General features: G+C 41.6%; 3 protein-coding genes across 5 annotated transcripts in view; 2 read left to right on the top strand and 1 right to left on the bottom strand.

Annotated features, from left to right (window-relative positions):
• Positions 1-534: 534 nt before the first annotated feature.
• ikbip (IKBKB interacting protein) lies at positions 535-6489 on the top strand. 2 transcript variants are annotated; one of them, XM_008289219.1, is made up of 4 exons: positions 535-959; positions 1042-1159; positions 4526-4747; positions 5562-6489. In XM_008289219.1, the coding sequence occupies exons 1-4, from the start codon at positions 766-768 to the stop codon at positions 6126-6128; spliced, it is 1101 nt and encodes a 366-aa protein (XP_008287441.1). In that variant the 5' UTR covers positions 535-765; the 3' UTR covers positions 6129-6489. The 2 variants fall into 2 exon arrangements, with proteins under 2 accessions (XP_008287441.1, XP_008287440.1); XM_008289218.1 differs by lacking the exons at positions 4526-4747; positions 5562-6489 and adding an exon at positions 2771-4326.
• Positions 6490-7916: 1427 nt separating this feature from the next.
• On the bottom strand, positions 7917-12173 carry ckap4 (cytoskeleton associated protein 4). The gene is made up of 2 exons (XM_008289217.1): positions 11812-12173; positions 7917-9506 (listed from the first exon to the last, which is right to left on the bottom strand). Exons 1-2 carry the CDS (start codon positions 12130-12132, stop codon positions 8310-8312), a joined length of 1518 nt encoding a protein of 505 aa, XP_008287439.1. The 5' UTR covers positions 12133-12173; the 3' UTR covers positions 7917-8309.
• A 2891-nt stretch (positions 12174-15064) lies between these two features.
• bltp3b (bridge-like lipid transfer protein family member 3B) overlaps positions 15065-24887 on the top strand; it is a 37793-nt gene continuing 27970 nt past the window's right edge. For both annotated transcript variants that reach the window (XM_008289216.1, XM_008289215.1), the window contains exon 1: positions 15065-15461. In XM_008289216.1, the coding sequence (XP_008287438.1) occupies positions 15418-15461 (44 nt within the window). In that variant the 5' untranslated portion in view covers positions 15065-15417. The remainder of the gene's footprint in view (positions 15462-24887) is intronic.

Raw genomic sequence — 24887 nt, 5'->3', positions numbered from 1 at the left:
ATTTCACTGTTAATTAGGATTTCACACATTATTGTGCAAACAATAGTCCAACCCATAAGATGTTCAACTCTGTTATATAAATCAGAGAAAAAGTAGTAAATCCTTACTTTAAAGAAGCTGAAATCTTGGAATATATTTGGCTTTTTATTTTTTTATTTTTTGGCTTTCTATGTGGCTTAAATAATCAGTCAGAAAAATATTGCAGAATATTTTTTTGCTAATCGATTAATCAGGTGATCGATTGAATGTCCCAGTTCTGCAGGCATTATTAATCCATCAAATGCTGGCAGCCGCTTACGTGGCTGACTGCGGCGTTTACGGTACCTCCTGTGCTGTCGGATTTGTGAAGGTCTAGGATGGAGCTTAGTCGCAAAATCTAACTAAATGTTAAACGTGACTGAAAGTAGTATTTTTTGTGTAAAACATTTATGTCTGATGTAGTCTTGAGTTAACAATTGTTGTGTTTGTGGCAGATTTGCAGTTTTGATGCCTCTCACTGAGCTGTGTGGAATTTCTTTCAAGGAGCACTTGAAGGCAGCATGAGAAGAAGCCTTAAAGCTGTCTTATAGCGGTAACACGCAAGAAACAGCCGTTATTTAAACCTTTTTTTAAAGGTTATTTCCTTCATTATGAACTTGTATCGGAAGCAGGAATATTATTTTACCCGGCAAAGAAACGAATAGGTATTTCGTTTTTTATCTGGTAGGCTTTTTTTTTTAGTTTCTCAAAGTAAAAGTTAAGCAGCGGTTTATTTAGCTTGCTAAAATGCCAACTGAAGTAAAGCAAAGAAAGAAAACTCAGGCACAGAAACAAAACGATGAACTATCAGAAACTGCAAAGTATGAAGCGCAGAAAGTGAAGACGGAAGAAAACACTGGAGCAAATAAAGCGTCTTCGGGTCTGGACGTTAAAAGTCTGATGTGTTTACTGTCGCTTGCAGCTTGCGGAGTTTTGAGTTGGTGAGTTAAAATATTAATATGATGTAAACAGGTTTTTTGTTTGTGGTGTTTTGCTGTCTGCTAAAGTTCCTCTGGGTTTCAGGATGGTGCTGCAGCAGAATGAGAAGTTTTCCCAAATTGAAGAAAAGTACAAATCGCTGCATGGAAAAACTTCCAGCCTGTTCGACATGGAGGAGGAGATTGTCAGAGTTTCTAAAAAGGTGCGTTTAAGGCCACGGAAGAGCTTTAAAGGGTCGCTTCACCCAAATTCCTAGTTGCCCAAATTTTGAGATTTCTGCCTTTTAAGTGAATGTGACTCACTAAAACTACCTTCCACTGAAGAAATGGTCTCTGTTCTACCTTTTGACAGTGTGTTCTTTGTATTTTCCAGAATAATGGAGCTTTTCATTGCTTTTTTTTTTGCAAAACTTGGGCAAATATACCTGAAACTGTCTGGAAAACTGTCTCAATCTAACTTGAGGTGTTAGCTATAATATGTAGTCACTCTGTATGCAATTTGGGTGAAATGATCCTTTAAATGTGTCCTCAGTTTGTTTTTACTTCTATATTTAGAGCAAGAAATTTTTGTCCCAACAAGTCACCGTTATTTATAGAGTACATTTAGAAGAGAAGCAGTTTAGTTAAGTGCTTTCCAACAGAGAAATAAGATTAATGTAGCAGATTTACCCAGTTAAAGCTGCTTAAAAGAAAACAAAAGGGCGATTAAAGCAATTAAGAGTAGGTACAACTAGGGCAGCTTCAGAGAGAACTGAAAACAATGGGGGGAAAAAGTGTGCCTTTTATTTTGATTAGAAATTGCCAGTGGTGGGATTTAATGTGGAATGGGAAACCGTTCCAGAGTCAGGGTGTGTAACCAAAGAGGTCTTGTTGAATTTGGTTTTCAGGCATGAGTAGGTGACCAAGAGGAGTAAATGTGATAATGACCTAAGTGGTCGAAGGGCAAAAAATTATTGATAATGTACTGTCAAGTTATGATGAAAGGGTTTGAAAGCAAATAGTAGCTTTTTAAACTTAATCCTATAATTCACTGGAAGCCAGAGAAAATAAACCAAAGCAGCAGTGATGTGATGTGTTTTTTTTTTTGTTTTTTTTTAGTTTTTATACGATTTTTTTTAGACCCTGGCAGCTGCATTCTGAACTGGACTGTGTCAACCACATATACAGGGACTTACAGTAGTCCAGTTTATTGTGGTTTAAGTTTCAGTTTTGTTGAGTGAAAAAACAAAGTCTCTTGACATCATTGGTTCACAAAGCAGGGGTTGGGTTCTGCCAGTTTGTCACAAGAGATGATTCACAGAATAGAAAAGAAGAAAAAAAACCCACAATTGCAGTGTTTCTGCCAAACAAAATGTTCAGAGATTTTTTACAATTTTTCGTAATGTCTCTGGTTTTCATAATACATTCTGGATAGTTTAGCATATTCAAACCCATAAAAATGACTCAAACTTGACAAGTTAGGCTGAGACAAAACATCTCTCACACCACATAAACCTCAGAGAAAGAGGAAAGAAAACGTTGCTTTATTGTTAAGGGGTCACATGTTGGAAATCACTGCATTAAATGACATTTAAAACTTGTGCAAGCCTATTGTCATGAGGAAAAAACTACACTTAGCTGAGCACAAACGATCTCTCCTACATTTCTATTGACATTTGGGGCCTCACTCAGCACATTGTTTCTTCTTTTAAAGTTCACTTCTGCTCAGCCTCATGTTTGCATGAGCTTACTTTCACTGTATATATTTGATATGAGCACTGAGGATCATAGAGCTCCCACAGAAACAGCCCCCCTGTTTTGTGTTGCGGCTGCAGCTTGCCGCCTCTGAGGATGACCTTCAGGCAGCGCTCTCCACCGTCTCCTTGGCGACAAGACTCCAGCAGGACATCTCCACCCTCCACGCCGCTGTCATGGCGATGCAGGCCGACGAGAACTCCGCTTCCCGGGACCTGCAGACGGTCAACGCCCACTTCCTCAACGTGACGGAGACGTGGCAGGAGCGACTGGCTGCCGTCACCTCCGACCTGGCCGCCCTCAAGGCCGAGTCCCGGGACGCTCACGCCGGAGCCACCGAGCGGGTGAACGAGGCTGAGCAGAGGGCCCGGTCGCTGGCGGAGAGGCTGGGGGAGCTCGAGGACAGCACGAAAAGGAACGCCCGAGCTCTGGAGCGCACAGAGGAGGAGGACGCCAAGCGAGCGCAGGATCAGCTGGACTGGAACACCAAGCAGATCCACAGGCTGGAGGAGCAGCTCAGCAGCCTGAGCAAGAGGGAGGCTGAGCTGAACTCTCAGCTCCAGGAGCACATTCCCCGAGCACAGCAGTGTGAAGAGCACCTGCCACAGGTGGAGGAGGCGGTGCGCTCCATCCTCAGGCTGGGCGGCGATCTGAACGCGGCAGAGAAGAGGCTGGAGGAGGTGACGTTACAGGTGTTTGGGACTGAGGACAGCATGCTGAAAGCGTTGAATGAAATCCTCGAGATCAGGCAGGAGCTGGACACCCTGCAGGCTCACAACAGCATCCTGAAGATGAAGAATGAGTTGTCCGTGGTTAAAGAGGCGGTCCATGAACTCACCATGGTGTTGAGGGAAAGTAGGGTCGACGGCCACATGGACTCTGACACTCTGGAGGAAGAGGGTTGGAAAGATGAAGAGGAGGAGGAGGAAGAGTGGGAAAGGGATGACCAGGACGAACCAACTCAACCCCCTCATGATGACCTCAGTGAATGATGTCATTGTTTTGTCGGCTAGGGAAAAGGAGTGGCGATGTCGGGTCTTATTATTTGCTGTAAAAAGTCTCAAATGAAGTTCAGTATTAAAGTTTTGTGACAGTTGTACCTCAGTTTAATGTCAGAAAACTGTGTCCTATCGTTGTGAAAGTAGCCTGATGTCAACATGAACTCAGGAGTACATGCACTGTATTACAGCACACACATTTAACTTCATGTACCATTTTTATAAAGCACATTTTGTTACTCTCAAGCTGTCCATTTGAAGTTTTATTACAATAACTGTGCCCATTTTTACATGTACATTTAGTTCATTAGACGACTGACAATTGCTTATTTAATGTATCAAGCAAACATTGTCCAGTTTATGGTCTTATTCATTTGTAAACTGAATATTTTTTTAAGTGTTTCCTGGAGAAAAGAAGTGTTTTGATGGTGTGTTAAGAAATTGGATGCAATTTCCTGACATAGACCTACAAATGCGTAGATAATGTAATCAGAAAAACAAGCAATAATGAACAAAATCATTACTTTCAGCTTTTGTAAATGTAAAATTAATCAACATATTTTTGATATTTGTTTCCACCATGGCAAGCAGTTAATCACTGAGTTTATTTAATAAAATCACATTTTTTATACATATAATGCCTGTTGTATTGTTTGAATGTACTTTGTTTTGTCATTTGCCTTCTGCTCTGAGGCACCAGTTTCTCTCATGGCCTTTCTTTTTTAAAGGGAAGACAACTGATGCCTTGTAATGCAGGATTGCTTCAAGTAGCTTCCGTCTCCTGCACAAACACACATGTGGCATCCATCACTCCATGTACTATGTGTTCTGTTTCAGTGTGAGAGCGTGCAGCTGATGCTGGAGGGTCTCGGGGGTCAGCGGGGGTCTCTGCAGCCTCAGCTGGAGGGTTTGGAGCAAGACGTCGGCCGGCTGAAGGAATGGGCCTCCGGGCTGACGGAGAAACGAGCTCAGCTTCAGAGCAGCTTGACTTCACTCAGAAACGCTGTGGGACAGATTGAAGAGCGCACCTCAGCCATCACCAAGGACTTCACCAACAAGGTTTGTCCACTTGTTTGCTTGCAGACTCTTTGTTTTTCTGTTTCTGTCAACTATAAAAAAAATCTGTGCAGGGCTTTGGCCCTCTAGACGCAGGCTTTCCATTATTGAATAACGTTGCAGTTTTTTCTTGAATAATGAATTCATGTGAGCTTACTACCATATATGGCAAAGACAAACTTCAGATCCTGAGTTTTGAGAAGATTCAACCACCAAATATTTGGCATTTTTTACTTTAAACATTTCTTACAACTATAAAAAAAGAAAGAAAATAATCATCAGTAATTTACCATAATTAACTTAAAAACAATTTAAAATAGATCAATTAACTCAATGTAGAATTACAGAATTAACACTTCTTTTTCTGTTAAATGTCACAATTGTATTTCATTTCATAAATAAATTTAGAGTAATAAACTTGAATTTAACAGTTTCATCTATTAAATAAAATGAAAATATTTGTGAAATTAAGATAGTAAATTTGCGAATGTGTGACATTCTTTTTATGGTTATCCACATTTAGTGGGTTTTTATATCACTTTAAATTAGACATGTAAAGTCACATTACTCATTACTCTGTTTTTGTAGTTTTGTTGATTTTTGTTTAATTCAAAATCACAAAAAAGTTAAAATTTAAAAATTCATAAAAAAAAAAAAAAAAGTGTCTTCTTTTGTATTTCTGACAGGAAAATGAATGAAACAAGCTCCTTTTGCAGGGGTGAAAATGTTTTTTTTCCTACAAACCCCTTCGTTTTTACAACACAAACATTTCCTAGCTGCAGTTTCACACTGATTTCCTCCTGTGTTGTCCCTCCAGGTGGCGTCGGTGAGGACAGACGTGCGCAGGATGGACGGCCTGCAGTCTGAGTCGGAGTCTCTGCTGACTCAGGTGGGGGAGCTGGAGGACAAGACCACTCAGGTGGAGCACAACATGGTGAAACGCATCGGCGATGTGCTGGCCAACAGCATAGATCGAGTCTCCAATCTCCGAGCCACATCAGAACGCAACACTAAGGCCATAGAGCAGCTCCGAAGGCAAGTCCCTGAACTCACTGCCACTGACAAGCAGATCTCAGAGCGGCTGAGGGAGCTGGAGAGCGACCGGGCTCGCCTCATAAGAACAGTGACCTTCGCCAGCGACCTTAAACCGAAGGTGGCCGCTATCAAGAGAGACTTTGGGGCGTTTGATCCTCAGCTGTCAGACCTGACTCTCCGTATAGGACAATTAGCAGAAGATCTCGGTAAGAGAGAGCAGGAGATCGCTGAGCTCCGACAGACTTTAACTAATCTCACCGCAGTTGAGGGAGATTTAAATGTTACGACTAAACAGGTTAGTGAAATAGCTGATCTGTCTGATATCGGAGAGATGCACAGGCCGACATGAAAAACATTTTTTGGCTTTCGTTCAGTTATTCCATCTGATCACCTGTCACACTGCTGTTTGAGGAAATCAATGTTAAAAATTTAATAAATATGAACATTTGTCCACTGGATAGTCTGAACATCATTAAAGCACAAATCCAGTAACCTTCGCTTTTAATATTTTGGAGTGTGAACAGTTTAGCAGCCGGTCTGTCAACATTCCTAAATGTACAAACATGTTTTTGAGGTTTGTTTGTGAAGCCCATGACAGAGATTCCTCTCCTGGTTTCTGTCCTGCTCTGTTGGAGTTGCCTGATTGACATGTGACTGGTTTATTGTTTTTCATTTCTTTCACGTCTTGTGATTCAGAAGTTCTGGAAATGTAAAAATTATAATAGTAATAATTCTATCATTGTTGAGGGTGGAGCTTCACAATTTGGTGGAATATGCTTATTCACATTCCTGCTGAGAATCTATAGATGCCACTTTAATGTTTGTGGGCCAGCGGTTATCCACTGCAGGGGTTGTTTGGCCGATCAAGGGAAAATCAATCCATTATCTATACACCCGGGTCATGGGGGGCTGGAGTCTATCCCAGCTGACTTAGGGTGAAGGCAGGGGACACCCTGGACAGGTCACCAGTCTATCACAGGGCTACACTTAGAGACAGACAACCAAGCACACTCACATTCACACCTACGGACAATTTACAATCACCAATTAACCTCAACATGTTTTTGGACTTTGTGGGAGGAAGCCGGAGAACCCGGAGAGAACCCACGCTGCACGGGGAGAACATGCAAACTCCACGCAGAAAGATCCCGGGTGTCCTCACTGGGACGCGAACCAACGACCTTCTTGCTACGAGGCAATGGTGCTAACCACTGCGCCACCTTGCAGCCTCAGGGGAAAATATATAGTGAAACTAACCTGAATGATTTATGTCAGGGAGAAAACATTTGGTGACCTTTAATTCACGAAAATTCAACTTGATTCAAGCTTTTATTTCTGAATTGCTTTTGCTGTCAGTGTTAAATATTGATCAAAATTGTAGAAAGGCATTTTTTGGCTTCCACAAAAACCACCACTGTTGGTTAATCAAGCTTCAGCAATCAGACCAAAAAATGTAGAAACAACTGTACTGGTACAGTTAGTGGTTTTGAGCAACAAATAGTCAAGCCTCCATAAAACAGCAGAATGTCACTTTTAACTTTTTAATCCCAGATCTTTGGACAGAGCCATGCTACCTGCTCAGCTCATTCGCTGCTGCTATTTAGCATGCAGACGTGCAGCTGAACTGATTGATACTGACGTGAAGAAGCTCCTTATTTTTACCCCTGTGGTCTTATAAAACTTGACATTCCACTTCGTTTCCACAGCTATGTGAGCATTTCCTGGCCTCTCGGGGGCCCTCCTGCGTTATTTCAAGAGTTTATTGGCGTCCAGATGCCTTCCAGCGAAACTTTGAAGTTTTCCGGTGAAGCGGTCGCACAACAAGTGCCTCAGGTGTTGCACAAGAGAGCACATTTTTACCAAACACCTGGAAGAGAGTCAAAACTATCTGCTAGCTGTCACTTGTAAATGAAAGAGTTCGACATCAGGTATTCAGTCGCTGCAAAGCTGATAATCAGAGGCTAATTATGTAGTTAAAGAGGGATTTTCTGTTTTTAATCATCCCTCAGCACTGTACATTTTCATTCCCGCCCTCACCATGCATGTATCCCCCCATGATGTAACAGTACAGGCAGCTGAACCAAATTAAGGAACCATTTCGTCATAAAATTCACACCACAAAATAATTCTGCACAGCTTCGAGTCAACAAGATTTTTTTTTATTCTTGTAAAAAAAAAAAAAAAACATCATGTGAGTGAGTAAACAAAGGAGTGCTCAAAAAGAGCTTATTATTGCATTTAGAGGTTCAAAAAAACAGCCCTGGCACAGAAAAACAAAAACATTAAAAATATTAGAAAATAAAACTACAGTGCAGAATGAGTGTGGGTTTGAATTCACAGATCAGCAGTCCAGCTCTCGCTTCAGTTTTCCTCCTGTTTGCTTGTTTTCTACCAAAGTGTGCAACATCATGACATCAACCATCAAGTTTGAGAAATTCTTCTTCTAGAGAATAAGAAAAGTGGGTTGCAGTCACCCGTTTGGATTCAGTATCGTCCCTGGTGTTGGATGTTTCAGTACCCTGGTGTGATCCTACTTCTTCTTGCCGGGGGCTTTGGCTAAACCAGCGAGTGTCTGCGTGGTCTTCTGCAGCGCCTCCTGGAGGGCAGCGATAGCCTGATCGTGGCCTTCCAGCTTGGCTGCTTTGCTTTCCAATCCTGCTACCATGTTGCTCAAACTCTCTAGCTGCTCTGGCTTCATCCTGCCGCTGCTGTCCTCCAGAGCGGCGAGCCTCTTCTGCAGCTCCTCCACCTGGTTGGAGTCCTCTGCAGCTTGCTTGCCGTTCACAGCGGCCATGTTGGACTGGAGCTCCTCCACTCTGCTTTTCACTGCCTCCAGCTCCTGCACTAAACCACCCTTGGCTCTGTTCGCAGCCTCCCCCTGGGCAGCCAGTTCACTCTCATGTGTGTCGTATTTGGCAAATAGTGAGTCTACTTTGGAGGTGATGTCTGACACGGATGCGGACAGCGAGTCTCCGCTCTCCTCTGATGCTTTAACTCTGGCTTCTAGGTCTTCGGATCTTTTTTGCGCCTGATCAGCTGCTTCATTCGCCCGCTTCTCCACATTACGAACAGCGTCAGTGAGCTGCTCCACGCCGCTCTCCAGTGTCACAGTTTTGTCTTTTAGCACCTGAACTTCTGCCTCTGCTGCAGACACTGACTGCCTCAGACTGCCAGCGGTCTCCTGCACCACTGACCTCACTGTTTCTACCTCCTGAGACAGTGAAGCCACTTCGCGGTTGCGAGTCTGGAGCTCTTCCCTCACTGCACCGATCTGCTCTCTGAGTGAATCAGCTGAGGCGTCAGCTCCCTCTTTGGCTGTCTTGATTTCAGCTACAGCATTAACGATGGCAGACAGCTCTTGTTTGATGAGGACAGGGTCTTCCATGTCACCCAGCCGGGCTTTAAGGTCAGCCAGCTGGCTCTGCGCCTCGCCCTGAGCTTCGGTGAACTCCGCCACGCTGGCTTTGATGGACTGACTCACCTCAGCCAGACGCTCCTCCACGGTCTTCTCCAGAGAGGAGAAGTCCCTCTCTCGAGCCTCCTTCACCTCGTTGATGCCCACTGAGAGGTCCCTGAGTAGATCGTTCTGGAGCTTCTGAAGGGCCTCCTCCACCCTCCTGGTCTCCACTTCGCCCCTCTTCATCCGGCTGACGGCTCCCTCCAGCTCCACCCGTGTGATGCCCAGTGATGACTCCAGTCCATCCACAACACTCCTCAGAGACTCCACCTGCACAAGACATGGAAACACACAGCTTTAATCCATTTTAACATCCACACACCACGGCTTTCACACACGAACACTGTATCTATTCATGACATGTCTCCAAAAAATCTCAACTTTCCAAGAAAAATAACCTCAATTTCAGCTTTGTGATGATGTTTTTTTCAGATAGCTTATTGTTCATTTAGCTCAAGAAGGAGAAGAACATGTTCCTCCATTCAAAGCTACTTGACCGAAGTTAAGTGCTTTCCAAAATTTTATATTAAATATTACCCATAGAATTATACAATCCTTAACTAAAGTACAACTGAAGCTTAATTTTTAAGTTAATGCACTGGAAAATAAAAACAAACCATTTTTAACTGTAATTGTTTTTTAACTATTATTTCAGTGATGTTCCCAGTTTTGTTCAGTTACAGATTTACAGTATTATGTTACATTTTAACTGTAAGAATACAGGCCAAAACTATAAATATTTCCACATCAAAAATCTGTATTTTTATAAATGGTAATTCATTCTATTACAATAGTTTGATTGTAAAATGACACTATTATTGCTGTGTTTAAATCAGTACAAAATTCTGATAGTTTACACATATTTGCAGTAATTTGAAAAAAATCAAGCATTGAAAATTATATAATTTTTTAATAACTTTTATTCATTTATTTTAAAAGATTTTTCTCTTTTGTTAAATTCCAGATATCTACAAAAAGAAATCACAGAAAAAAAGTACTATTTACATGTTTGCTGTAAAGAAAACAGGCCAAAATTGTCAATAATATCCTCATAAAAAAATCTGTATCTTAACAAATAGTCATTTGTTCTTTTCTAATGTGTGACTGTAACACTGGATATGACACTGAATCAGTATTTTACAGAGTTTTTACATTATTGTCACAGTTTTTACAGTTTTTGAATGATAGAGGATTCCATCGCACACTTGCTGTCAGATTTCTAAGGTTCCTTTATGTTTTTGTTGTTTTTACAGTGTATAATGAACTTAATAGCCTTTTCCGGAGCTTTCAGTGTCATCTCATGTTCTTCACCAGTAACTTGAGGCGTCTCAGTCAACATAGGCTTGGTTCAGTTGACTCAGATGCATTCATTTGCTCATGAAGGTCATGGGGTGTGGCTGAAATCTCAGAAGAATGCCATCAACTTGACTTTGAGTTGAGATTATTTTGTCAAACTGCTTTTATCTTCTTTGCTCTTATTAATGTTAGAATTACGCAGTGTACGTTCAAATTTTACACTCACTGAATATTAACAGATACTCCAATATAATGCATTTTTTTACATCATATTTCTTGAGTGTAATATTTAAAGGCTTATAAATTACAAAATGTGGAGACAGTATAAACATTTTTTGAGCTTAAATAATCCTAACTTTTATCATGTTTGGGGGAAAAAGCACTTTTGAGTTGTTGCTGCAACTAATTTTAATTTTTGCTGAAAAGGAACACTTTTTAAAAATGTTTAAAGTAACTACAATTAAGGGAAACATGTGATAGAGAGCAGATAGATTATAGTTAATATTAAGTGGTGAGTTGTCATCTAAATTTACCAAACAGCTCAAACACGTTGAACCTGTAGTGGCTATAATTTTTTGCATAGGATGAGTCATCACATAGCTGGAATCAGAGCTGGTAAATATTTGTAAGTGAGAGCAATACATGCTGAATGGAACTAAAATTGCTTATAGGATGCAGGGAAATGATTCAGGAGTGAGGAATGAATGAAATAGGGGAGGACTTTAATTATATAAGCAAATGGGCACTTTAATTTCCAGGCAATGGCATTGAATAAGGATTCTTTAAAGCAACTTTTAGCACTTTTCAGTCTTGGAAAAAGATTTTTGGTAACGATTTGACTGCTTATAGTGAAATCATATTCTTTAAGACACAAAGGAAGAATGTCTTCTCTCTCCCCTGAAGTGATTGACAGTGACAAGTCATCCTTATCTGCTCTGTGCAGATTCTTCTCATACAGAATGAAAAAACAACATAAAGTAGGAGTGATTTATAATTTAGACTTACAGTGACTTTAAAACTTTTAAAAACTCAACTTTGCTGCTTGAAAAGTTTAACCAGCTCAGCACATCCATCCTTGTAAATGCACCCAACCCCCAACAGTACATAAAGTACAACAACATCATGGAGGCTTATGTAATTCTGCACAAAATCAAGTCTACCAACAACAAACAGCAGTGTGCATGTAGTATGCTCCTAAGTATGTGGGTCTGGAGACAGTTTGCAGCATTTCAACTATTCTGACACTTCTTTCCATTGATTCCCATCCTTTCCCACCTACCTGTTGAACGACACTCTCCATTTTGCTGCTCAGCTCTGCGCTCTGCTGTGCGCTCTCCTCATGTTTTGCGTTTGCCTGCCGGATCTCCTCCACAACTTGCTGTAAATAAAAAGCAGCAAAGCCTGCAGCGCCTATCAACGCGATATAAAACACTGTTGTCACAAGAAGCCCGAGGCAGCTTCCTGAGCGTGGCCCCTGAGATCCGGGGCCACTCAGCCCGTTACTGCTGCTGCTGCTGCTCTTTGGGCTTTTCTTTGGCGCATCTTCTTGGCTGGATGCGACGCTCTTCTCGCTGGACTTGTGTCGGTTTTTCGCAGTCATCGTCAGTGGGAGCTCGGTGAGACGTGTGTGTGTGAGTGAGTGTGAGAGAGTTTTTTGGTTTTGCAGTCGTGGATGGGATGGGGAAGGTTTCCAGTTCAGGCCCACTGGCTGGACCAGCAGCGTATCAGTGAGCGCGTCGTGTCTTTCCACGGGGCTTTTTGCGCTGAGGTATGCGGATGGGGGCTGTCCCACGTTCAGCCCCAGCCTCTTTATTGGTCTTGTTTTAATGACTTAAACCACCAGGAAACAATGAATGATTTGTGCTACAGTTGGAGCTGAGTGTTGATGTTGGTTCAATCTTTGGATCAGATAATAATTTAACCACAAAAAAAAAAAACAAAGATGAGAAGGAAGTTTGCACATCAGCATCAGCCTCTGATCATTTCCAAACAGCCATTTGAGGAGCTTAAGTTAATTTTGTGCAAGGTTTAACCACTGCAAAAGCAAGTGATTTAACTTTGGAAGTGAATCACAGCGATTTTAGAGGAAAAAAGACGCATCAATTTGGCGCAAACTCTCACCAACATTCTTTAAAGTCTATCAATCTGTGCACTACATGCGCAAACTTCTCATTATTAATCTGACACATGCTTCTAAATGCTGTTCTGTGCTGATGCAAACTTTCCGCAGAGAAGCAGTGCAGGGAGGAGCTCCCACTTTCCTCCAGCTCGCTCCTCCTTTCATACGTGGCAGCTCTGCAGCCTGTCACATCTTATATCTGAGGATCAGAGCTGCACATCACAAAACTCACAGCTTTTATGTCCACAGACTGAGAAGGCAAGCGTCCAAAGTCCTCCAGTGGCTGCATTTCTTCAGTTAAAAAGGGGGAAAGAGTCACATTTTATGGCTCTAAGATTATGCTTGCAAGTAAATGAACACATTTCTGCCCAGTGTAAATGTGTTTGTTTCCTCTTCTTAACTTAAAGTTCACTAAATCAATGAAAAACATCACTTTAAATGCTTTAGTTCAGCTTATTTAGTGCTAATAATCACTTTATATTGGTCTTGATATCCTTCTCTACTCCTGATTAATGCATTTTAAAAAAATAATAGTATATATTTAGGCCTTAATTTGACTTTATAATTTGTAGTTTCCTCTAACATTAAACTCTAGAGTTTGTTTATAGTGTTGTGTTCAGGCCAAATCCTAAAATCTCAGCCTGCAAACCACAAAAAGAAAACATCCCTGTATGAAAAAGTTTTGCTGCCTCAGCTGTATTCTGAAATTACCCTTCAAGAAAAACCAGTTAATTTGTACCTTGTCCAGGGTATGTTCTTAGTTTGAACACTAGATGTCACTAAAAGTGTTTTTATGCTGCCATAGCAACGCAGTGAAGCCAGATCCACGTTTACTCCATGTGATAGTTACTTCTACACAAAACAGAAATGCAGAAGTAAAAGATTTGTTTGGCATGAAATTGCAGCATTATATGTGTGATAGGCTAAATGAATTGTTGATGCTTATTTTAAAAAAAAAGATTTACTGCCACAAATTTTCTTTAAATCAGTAACTATGTGCAATACAACAAAGGTCATTGAAAGCAGCATAAAGCATCCTGTATGAGTGCACGACACATAGAGAAATGACCTGAGTAAGACAAAAACTACTAGACTATAAATGTAGTATCCATGAAAAGAGTTTCCAAAAGAAAACGATTATAACTAGCACATCACACTTCACTTTTTTGGGGGGAAATTACTATAAAGAGAACAAAAAAGCAGGGAGATACAAAAATGAAATGACATACAAAAAGATGTGTTTGACCACCTATGAGAAATAATACATTCAGCATCATGTGCAAAAACTATTGTTTCTATATTTTTAGACACCTGTTGTCCAGCAGTCGCACATACAGTCATGAAAAACCAAAAGAGAAGATTAAATAAATTAACTAAAGAAGCAAAATATGGATTTTATATCAGTTTTTTGATGTTGTTTTTATTCTTTTTGACAAACTTACTATGTATCTGTACCTGTGTGTAAATCCACACACACTAAGCTCTTCATGACCGAGCTCCGTTGCATCTTAAAGATCTTATTGCACCATATCATACCAACAGAGCTCTTGCTTTGCTCTTAGACTGCAGGTTTTCTTGTGGTTCCTGAAGTTTCTAAAAACCAGAACAGGAGGCAGAACCTTTAGCTCCTGTGGAATCAGCTCCCAGTTTGGGTTCAGGAAGCAGACAGCGGCTTAAAATTTTCCTTTTTGGATAGAGTTTATCGTTAGTGCTGCTCAGGTGATTTTTATCCCTCAGTTATGCTGCTATAGACTGACACTGCTGGGAGACTTTCCATGGTGCACTGAGTACCTCTCCTCTCCACTCCCTTTTTTTCTTTCTCTCTAGATACAATTAAATTCTACTAGTGCATGTCAGTAACTTTTTGTCCTCTGGCTGTGGAGCTGCACGTTTCTGATCTGCAGTTACAGGCCTCACTAACCAAGTGTTTATTGTTCTTTTATGTTTGTTCTTGTTTATATTCTCTCTACGTTTTACCCTCACTCCAACCGGTGGAGGAAGATGCGAGGCCTCCCTAAACCTGGTTCTAGAGGTTTTTTCCAGGTAAAGAGGAAATCTTTGGATTTGTTGGGTTATTCTCTTGAACTTTGTAATGTGAATTGCCTTGAGGTGACATGTTGTAAATTGGTGTTGAATAAATAAAACTGAATTGACTTGCATGTTGAGTTTGCAAAAAGACTCCTTTTTTTTAAAATTTGCAGCCTTTTGGCAACCAAACATTGCAGGTAAAAGAAGACAAAATTATCAGTGCGTACATAATATACACATAAGGCACACGCAATTAGCCAGAAAGCTTAACAGTCGACACAAACAAACAATATGAATCACATCTCAGATGAAGTCATGGGTCGCTGGAGGTGATGTGCAGATTTCCCAGCAGACCGTGAACGCAGCATCAGTCTCCGCCCAGACGCCGTGACAACCGACGCCGCTCCGCTCCGCCGTCCAGGTGTACGGTGTGCGATATTGCAGAGATCTGGACCGTTTTGGAGCTCTATCAGTGTATCTGCATGAAATGGCCTAACGCGATATGCTTTGTCTCGGAGCCCGGCTGTCGCTTGGACTTCTCAGATGCCGTCTGCCTCCCTCACCCCTCCGAGAATAGAGCGGGAACGCCGCTAAAATGAAGACTGACACGGGGATAAGAATTTGAGCTGTTTATACCTCGAGTGGGAAAAGCTAGCGGTGAGGCTAAAGCAGCCAGCCAGCTAGCCAGACAGCTCAGACACCCGGCAGCGGCGGCTCGGATATCGGATTTGCGCGGCCATGGCGGGGCTCATCAAGAAGCAGATCCTGAAGCATCTCTCCAGGTCAGTGGCGAGCGGAGGCTAACGGGCAGGCAGCGGGGAGGGAAGGACACAGCTGTCAGTTAGCTAGCTGTCCTCAAAATGTCACTTTAATGTTACGAGTGTGTTTCGCTGGACGTGGAAGTAAACGGTGTTGTTATTTAGTCCACGTTCGTGTTGTGTGTCGGACTGTCAGTTGCGTTTTCAGCCCTCTTCGACCTGGGACGTGGCTGCTAACGTGTTAGCATCGGGGTTAGCTCCGGCTAATCCCTCGGCTCTCGCTAAAGGCAGGTTGAACCAGTCGAGTGGTTGAGTCAGATTGTTTGAAACAACAATCTCAGCCTTCCCATAAACGGAAATTACCCTCCAGTTACCGGCAGCTAATTAAAAAAGCAACATAAACTATTAAACCGAGAGATATTACAGCAAGTATAAAAGGGAATAATGAGAAGTTAGGAGCAGGGTTGGGTGGTTTGTTTACAAGGCTTTAAACCCTACTTATCTGGTATTTTCACCCCTATCAGGTATCACAGAGTCCACATTGACCCTCAAAGTCCTCAGCACAAAAGATAAGATCATTTAGAATGGGAAATCCACTACACCTAGTTCAACACCATGAGTCAGACTGAGAATTTCAGTAATAAGCAACTGGACTTTTATCTTTTTTTCAAGGTCTTCAAGAACCATAAAGAAAATTCCACTTTTTATTCTGAGGATTTCCATGAACTGGATGACTCAGAATCTACACAAACATATTACACATATTAGCATGTTGCGTCACTTCTAAGCTCCCTGTTATGTACCAAGAGATAAATGAACCTAATATAGGTTCAGGATCTGTTTATTGGCACTGCTACAAGCTGTACAAGACTCCATTCATTTATTTATTTCCTTTTTTTTATGTCTTGCTGTTATGGATTGCATTTAGCTCTACCCTGCTTTACATGCATTATTTATTCTTTTCCACTGTCCCTCATGGGACTTTCAGTGGGCTGCTTCCTTATTTTGTACTGGGGGGGAGGTTGAAATGTACAGCAAACTGAATTTACAACACCTTTACTTCAAACAGTAGCGTGTATTGAATGATAATGATGGTTGCAGGGCAGAATATTAAACTCAAAGGTGGACGGAGCTCAGAGGTGGCATAAAAAAAAGACAGCTGTCATATTTATATTACAGGTCACAGATGAGTTAGGCTCATCAGTATGCTGCTGGACTGGTTCGTGTTCTTGAAAAGAAAAGGCGATTGCGGTTAGTGAGAGAAGTCTTTGCGGCTGAGTTGTGATAAATTTGTCACACACTGGTTAATACCTTATTGCTTTGTCATTCATATGCTTACACAATGTCAAACGTTCAGTGTCTGCCACACACAGCCCATGGGTGGCACGTCCTTGAGTGTCCTAGTGCGTTTTAAGTGTGTGTTGAGAATAATGCACGTTTCTGCACATGACTGTGTTTGCCCTCAGCAGCATTAGCATCACCATTGACAGGAAATGGCTAGAAGAAAAGTGATGTCATCTGATCTTCGTCCTGGCCTGATTGGTCCGTCACCGAGCGGAATCCGTCCCGTCTGACAGTCGGCCAATCCTGCGCCTTTCGGTGTAGTGATGTCATGATAAAAGTGCTGGTGTCAGAATGCCGAAGCAGCATTACCTTATAGACTCCAGCTGGAAGAGTGTCATTATGTATGCTTGGATGATTCAGGCTGGAGTTTATCTGCTCAGTTGCAGCATCGTGCTGCTTTATCAGCATCAGCCGGGAGTAGTTGTACTGCAATCCAGCTTATTTATACACCCTGTAGGTGTGCTTACACAGCTACAGGTTCTGTTGTGGGTGTCAACATGCCAGCTCAGCCTCCACAGCTAGCTGTTGCAGAGGACACACGTCTGCCCCACACTGTCTGTGACCAGGACGGGACTGTTCAAGTGAGGCAGAACCACATCTTTACAGTTCATTGGCCATGAAGTCTGCAGTGCCTGTTCCTCCTCCCGCCAAGACAAGTGCGCTGAGGCATGCATGACATATTGAACTAGTTGAGGAGGTCTTTTAGTACAATGTGAGCTGCAAGAAGAAACGTTGTGAATGACTTTTCATGTATGAGGATGAATTGAATATTAGGGGACATGGCTCAGTCGCTGTCGTACATGTGTTGCTCTCATGTGAAAGTGTATCGATAAAGTGCTTCATAGACTCAGGTAGCCCCTGAGGGAGAGTTGATAACAAAGTGCATGTTTGTCTGCATTACAGACAGGCTTGGATATCGACAGGACTCTGGCTCAGAGCCAGACTACGCAAGATCCTGTTACACACACAGACACATACAATTATACAGTCATTAGGCACAACATTAAATCCTCTTGCCTAACATTGCATAAGTCCACCTTTTGCCTACAAAACAGTTTTGACCCGTCGGGCCACGGACACAGGACCTGACTGGGGGTGTCCTGTGGTGTCTGGTACCGTTGACAGTTGATCCCTTGAGTCCTCTGGGTTCTTGCTCAACCCGTTCATACTCGATCAGATCGGGATCTGTCGAGTTTCAAGGCTGGGTCAAGGCCCTTGGCTGTTCATCTTTATAAATGTGTATTGTGGCGAGGTGTATCGTCCTGCTGGGGGAGACCGCTGGCACCGGGGAGTGTTGTTGCCACGGATGGGTGTGTGCTTGGTCTGCAACAATGTTTGGGTGGGTGGTACGTGTCGAAGTAATGTCCACTTGAATGCCAGGACCCAAAGATTCACAGCTGAATGCGTTGGAATGAGGTGGTTAGTGTTTTTTACTTCACCTGTCAGTGTTTTAAACGTTGTGGATGGAAGGTGTAGATGGATGGAGAAACAGCTTAACACAGTTTATATGCTCAGTCACACTCTGCCTTTCTCCAAAAGGAGAAATTTACTCTTGTTTTCACAGTGAGGTGAAGGGTCAGAGTTAGCTACAGAGCTGGAACACGGAGCTGGTAATGGAGCTTAAATACAGGTTTTTAAGTTAATGAATGATAGCACCTTTCTTCAGTCATTTCTTTTTTTCGTGCTCCTTTCTTTCCTTCTATTGTTGCATCCATACTTCTTTCCATCCTTCTTACTTCTTGTTTGTGCCTCTGTGAAATGTAATGTGTCACACAAATACATAAATATTCCACAGTAGTTAAAGAAAAACAACAATCTGAAATACCAGAACTCTTTACATATCTTGCTTTGTCTGACTGAAATATATTAAACTGACGAAGCAACATACTAGTGAAAAGCAGCTCCTCTGCACATTTGAAATTTAGCAAATGAACAGTTTCAGCTTTAAATGCATCGATATAATTTATTTTCTGTTCTTTTTTTACATAGATGAAACAGCCCTTTGTTCAGTTTGTCTACCTTGATTCATCTCATGCCCGGAAAACTCTGTCCTCCTCAAAAATCATCCAAAGTCATGTTGCAAGAGTTTATTTTTTGCTTTGAAACAACCATTAAATTCCACACACACTTGAAATCACCTTTAAACCCTCCAGGCTGTTTACTAAAACTTCCACCTGAAAAAACATCCATAAATTTAGTCAGAAACAGCTGCAAAACTTTAAGGTCAAACTGAACAATCTTAAAGGACACTTGGAAGGCAAACAAGTGTACTTATCCTCATCATCAGACCAGAGAAAGATTTTGAAAAACTCAAAATGTATATTGTACTACTGTCAGTAACTGCTTTATAACAGTGAGTCAGTAAACACTGATGTCACTGAATCTGTTTAAAAGGCTTTCAGCTGCATCTCTGCCAACAACAAATAACACATAACTAATGCTACAGCCATTGTAACCACAGCAGTGACCTTTTAAGTGACAATCTCTGAAAAATGCGACATAAATAAAACGCATACAGCCTGGTCCTTGTACAGAGACCTGCAGGGTGAAGGGGTCAGTGACATTTTGATCCAGAAAATGCTTTAAAAGGACCCTGGCCATTCCATAGCATCATAATTACAGACTTAAGTGGCTGTTTTATTAATGTCACAGGACACACAGCGCTACCACTAATTGTAGCTAGTAAAATTCACAGCCTCAGTCACATGGGAATGCAGCAGCTTTGTGCTGTGGAAGGAGATGCTTGATGAGTGTTAACATAGTCGTTGATGGACAAACTTCCACAGAACGAAAAGATTATCAGTGTTGTCTAATAGACCCAGTTCATGGCCTGAAGGATTAGGCTTAAAGCCAAGCTGGTATGTGAGGACGCATAAAGTCCCGACATTCGGGCTGCAGCTGACAACTATGTTCATTGCTGAAGTGCCTGTGAATATTTTATTGATTCATCAGTTAGTTTGGTGTTGAAAAATGGTGAAAAATGTCAATCAGTGTTTCCCAAAGTTCAAGATAATGTCCTCTAATGTCTTGTTTTGTCCACAACCCAAAGATATTCAGTTAATTGTCATTAAGGAGCAAATAAAAACCAGAAAATGTTCAAATTTAAGAAGCTGGATTCAGACCATTTTGACTGTTTTAGAAGTCAGTTGATGAATCGATAATCCCATCAGTTGATGTTTAATAGTTATTCTTGTTGCAGCTTGACTACATGTTGGCGGACTCGTTAACTTTTCCTCCTTTTTTGGGTTTAATGTTGATTCTGTAGCATTCAAGTTAAATAGTGAGCCAGAAGTTTTCATTCAGTTACTGATTGTTTTGTATGATTCAATAAGATGATCTCACCAGAATTTCATCCTCTAAATTTTCAATCAAGAAAGAGGAGACAGTTTGGGGAATAATTTCTCACTCTGAGTCAGCTGAGATTACGCACAAGGGACTGTAGCTGAGTATTACAAATATGATGTGCAGTGTACGCAGATATAACAAGTCTGTTGTTTTACATCAGTGGACGTTCGGCGCTAACCGCAGTGTTAGAGACGGGCCCATTACTTCTGCTGTGTTTGTCACCAGGATCCTCTTTGGGCCCGACTCTCTCCACGCTGCAGTAGCTGCGTGATGATGCACCACAGCGATGATGAACTCCACTATTCCCAGCGTTATCAGTCGGTGCTGGTGGGAAGGCTATTATGGCATGAGTCATGACTGAGTGCCGAGCTGTGGGTGTCTCATCAGTGTGTAGCTGTGAAGCACTTGAACGTCCAGTGTGTAGGTTGCGTTTTTGCAGCGTGCGTGTTCGAGCGACATTTGGCTGGGGTCCCTCCAGGCCTTGGCGTCCTCTGCTGCTGTGTAACCTGGGTCTCGGATTGTTCTCCCCTTCACACTAACCTTTTCGCGGCCTCCACAGGGCCATAAATATTCCACGACTGTGGGTTCCTCGCTGCCAATACAAACTCACTTAGCTGTAGCAGGTTCCTGTTGTTGTGTACGTGTGGAGGTGTTTTGCAGGAGTTTGTGTATAGTAATTCAAATAACGTTCTGTCCTCTTGACACATTTTTAAATCATTTAAAATATTATATTTATATTTGTTATATTGTTACTGTCAGATCCTGGTTGATTAATAATCTTGAATATAAAACTTCACTAATGCACTTCATAGATAAAATTTAAAGTGATGTTTTCAAATTGCTTCTATTGTTTGGCAAAAGCCCCAACATGTTAAATTTACTATCATAAAAGACTTGATTAGTCTGGAAAAGTCTGGAATCATTGAATTCTGAGCATGTTTTAGGGCTGCATGATATGAGAAAAGATTATTAGATTTAGATTATATAGATTGCAGTATGAAAAAACACGGAATTCTTTACCAGATCCCTTAAACTCTAGTTCTAATCATTTTTATAATAAAAAGTAATTCAAAAAGGTACAAATAAAGCTGTTTGGAGCCTTTTTCATATGAGGTAACTCTGGAAAAGGCATCTAAAATAGTTTTTTTTCTCCCTTTGGATTGCCTTCACATCCGACTTTGCACAATCACACAGAGCTTTGTGGTACTGATTCAACTGGACAAACAAATTAGTCATGTTGCGTTTTGTGGTGGCAAGAATTGCAAGACACTGCTGAAAAAGTCCCTGTTTTTTTGGCCAACGTCACCCTTTCTGTAGCTGAAACATTTCCACATTGACATTGCATTTTTTTCTTTTTGCAACCAAATGTTCCTTTTCTATCCTGTTCCTCACTCACTTTGCTGTGCACATGTGAAGCCTGCACGCCAACAAACTCCATATCTTGTAAATGAAAAAACTCCAATAATCCCAGAACCCTTAAATCAGAGCACATGATGTTCTATCATACCGTGATGTAGATGCTGAAACAATATATCGCCCAGCCCTAGCGTTTGTGCTCAAAACTGACTTAAATGATTTGCTAAATTTGTTGTAGCTCATTTTCTGTCAAACATAAGTAGCTAGCTCAGGGAAACAAAACACAAACGGCCTAATAATGTCTGACAGCATTTACGACCCTTCATCAATTCACAGCTTTATTGCCACACAGCACCGTCAGCTAACAATAAAATCATAAAGATATGTCTCTAAAGAAACCTGCGCTGTATTATCCATTATATTAAAACACAAAATGGGTAAACAGTGACAGAACACAGCGTTCATTTTTCATGTTATCTATCATTAGGCAGGCTTAGATAATTAGAACAGGCCAATAAAAAGCAATAAACTCAGATATGTATTGTGTAATGTGACTGCTGGGTAAAGGTGACAGACAACACAAACTGGTTAATAAGAACAGGTTCACACATGTGGGTTGTTGCTTGGTATTTTTAGGTTTGGTTGTGTTTCCATTGATTTGCCAACAAACCCACACAGTGCCTAGAACTGCAGTGCTCTGACTATATCATGAGCTTTTCTATCACTTGTAGCTGCTTTGCACCGTGGCGGAGGGTCACGGTGGCTGGAGTCTACATCAGCTGACACTGGGTGAGAGGCGGGGTACACCCTGGACCTGTCAGCAGTTCATCACAGGGCTAAAGCAAAGTGACAACCATTCGCACTCGGATTTACACCTACGGCCAATTTCGAACCGCTAATTAACCTACCATGCATGTCTCTGGACTGTGTGAACATGGAAGCCGCACACTGAAAAGCCCCCAGCCCACCAGCAGGTTCAAACCGACAACATTCTTGAGAAAACTGAGCAGCCTTTATCATGAGTGCGTTCAAGAAATATAAAATTTTTTTATCTTAGATGTGGCAATAAAAATGTATCTTGTGATTTGATGTAAAATATAAAAAGGCTTTTCACATCTAGTCGACTGACAACCATCATTTTATTATTGCCAGCTGATGTTTCACACTTTCATGGCATTTAATGTGTGATTTGTTGAATTATCTTGGTGTGTCACATTCACCGGAAGCAGCTTGCAAGTTTTAGCGCATGTCGTGTTTGATTTCGTTATAATCTGACTGGTGTCCGATTCAATCAAGTGCATCAGTGTATGCTGAGGAGTACTGGCCACGCTTTATACAACAGAGTCAATACATTCTGCTGCTGACACCGAATGGGCTAGTGAAGGAGTTAGAGGCCCATTTAAATGTCATGTTCTCCATTTTTGTTGTCGAGCCAAGCCGGCTGCAGAGAAAAATGTGATAACACCCCAGATCCCACTTTTTGTTTTTTCTGGAAAACCACATTCCAAAGTCCCACAGGAATTCCCTGAGGATGCTTCCTCGCCTTCTGTCTTTTTTTGTCCTTTCTTCATGTCTCTCTCTCCCTCTCTGTTTGTCTGTCTCTCCTTATTTATTGTCTTTACGTTGCCATCGTCTCGGTTGCTAGAATAGGCTGGGTGTTGTCTGAGTCACTCCGACCATCTTTCCTCAGGCTTCGCTCTTTCTGGCACTGATGTCATCAGGCTGCGCCCCAAATGCATCATCATGAAGCGGGGAAAAACTATTTCCATTGACTAGATCCACAGACATCAGCGTACAGTGTGGCGGGCCAAAGCCTGCTCTCAGTTTGTGGTGAAGGAAAAAGTTGCAAGATCAGCCATTTTTAAGTCCATTTTGGCAAAATTACACAGAAACTATGAGACAAAGTTATTAGCAACAGGTGTTTGTGAGGAAAAGCAAAGTCATGTTTTTGACTGTATGAGAAATGTGATAAAGGACTAGTTGAAACTTTCATATGTCTGTTCAATAGGAATTCAGAGCCAGAAGCTAGTTAGCTCAGCTTAGCATAAAGACTGCCAACAGAGGGAAACAGATAGCCCAGCTGTGCCTAAATTTGCCTGCTGTGGCCAAAAACAAAGCTATGAGAGTGAACCAGTAGCATAAAGCTGAGGTCTTAGCAGCGAGCTGAAACCCACCCATAATCTGTTAAGCTAAGTAGAGCTGCAGAGTCAAGTAATAAATGTTTTCTCATTGTTCTGTTTTTTAAAATAAAACTATGCGTTTTTAGCTGCTTTAAGGGTCCCATAGTGTGCCGATTTTGCAGCAAATTAATGACAGTCCTGTTCTCAGAATGTGCTTTTCAATTTTTCATCTCAAAATATTGCAAACATGGTTCATTTTCCTATGACCCCTGCTTTTAGCCCTGTTCTAACTGGCCTGTGTCAGTGTCTGCAGCTTGACTATAGCTGCTGCTGTCCACGCCCCCTTCAGGAAGAAGTATCTGCATCTGTGATTGACAGCGCAGAGCAAAGCAGCTGACACAGATGTGAATATATGAGATCAAGTCTTTCTATCACCTCCTACTTTCTCCCTGAGCAATCATATGACATGGAAATATTGTCTGATATTACAGGACAGCCATCGTCTCTAATTCATACATGGTGAGTTTGTCAGACAACGTTGTGGTTAAATAAATGAGTAGGTTAGTGGTGCAACAACAGAAACAGAAAAGTATGCAAATGAGAAGACCTGAATTCGGCTGTACTAAAATATAGTAAGTGTGAGCACAGAGAGCAGGAGAGCAGCAAACAGATGTAAACTATGCCTGGGTTTAGGTTGCATTATAGCACATGAAAACAGATCGGCCTTAAGGTTTCCAGGATGTCCTTTAGCACGACATTTTTTATTCAGTGTGTGTCTTCACTGGCTACCTGTGTAGGGTGTCACCTGCCGTCACCCTAAGTCAGCTGGGAAAGGCTCAAGCTCCCCATGTGACCCTGCTGGGAGTGCACGAAGACCTCTGTGTTCACTCTTGCTTTTATTGCTTGTGTTTGCTTGTTGCTGAGACATCTTAGAGTTAGCAGAAGCAGCTGTAGAAAGCTGATCATCATATTGGATAGCTGCTTATTGCTAATGGCTCACCTTGAATGCAGAAGACAGCAAAGCAGTATTGCATCTTCATATCCTAACAACTTATAGTTTACACCTCCTATGTTCACAACAACCACAACAATAAAAATTAATTTTAACCATATAAGACCTGTTGTTAGTCCTCTTATCTGTCATTGAGCAAGAAAGCAAATAAAACTACTTAAAACTAGCTAAGTTGACTGTCAAGTGGTTAGTTTTGTGTTTGAGAGGCAGACAAACTGCCTCCCAGCCTGTAGCCTGCTCTAATCTCTTTATGGGCCTGGATCTGGTCCGGTG

This window comes from Stegastes partitus, unplaced genomic scaffold, assembly GCF_000690725.1.
Source record: "Stegastes partitus isolate 25-593 unplaced genomic scaffold, Stegastes_partitus-1.0.2 Scaffold599, whole genome shotgun sequence".
NCBI classification, from domain to species: Eukaryota; Metazoa; Chordata; class Actinopteri; family Pomacentridae; genus Stegastes; species Stegastes partitus.
This window is presented reverse-complemented; position numbering and strand designations above follow the sequence as displayed.

What these genes read in the sequence shown, in the direction of transcription:
- ikbip (XM_008289218.1), top strand. Translation starts at nt 766, where the DNA reads ATGCCAACTGAAGTAAAGCAAAGAAAGAAAACTCAGGCACAGAAACAA. An exon ending in GCTTGCGGAGTTTTGAGTTG is followed by an intron (nt 960 to 1,041) that starts GTGAGTTAAAAT and finishes TCTGGGTTTCAG; the next exon opens with GATGGTGCTGCAGCAGAATG. An exon ending in TTGTCAGAGTTTCTAAAAAG is followed by an intron (nt 1,160 to 2,770) that starts GTGCGTTTAAGG and finishes TTGCGGCTGCAG; the next exon opens with CTTGCCGCCTCTGAGGATGA.
- ckap4 (XM_008289217.1), bottom strand. Translation starts at nt 12,132, where the DNA reads ATGACTGCGAAAAACCGACACAAGTCCAGCGAGAAGAGCGTCGCATCC. An exon ending in TGGAGAGTGTCGTTCAACAG is followed by an intron (nt 9,507 to 11,811) that starts GTAGGTGGGAAA and finishes TGTCTTGTGCAG; the next exon opens with GTGGAGTCTCTGAGGAGTGT.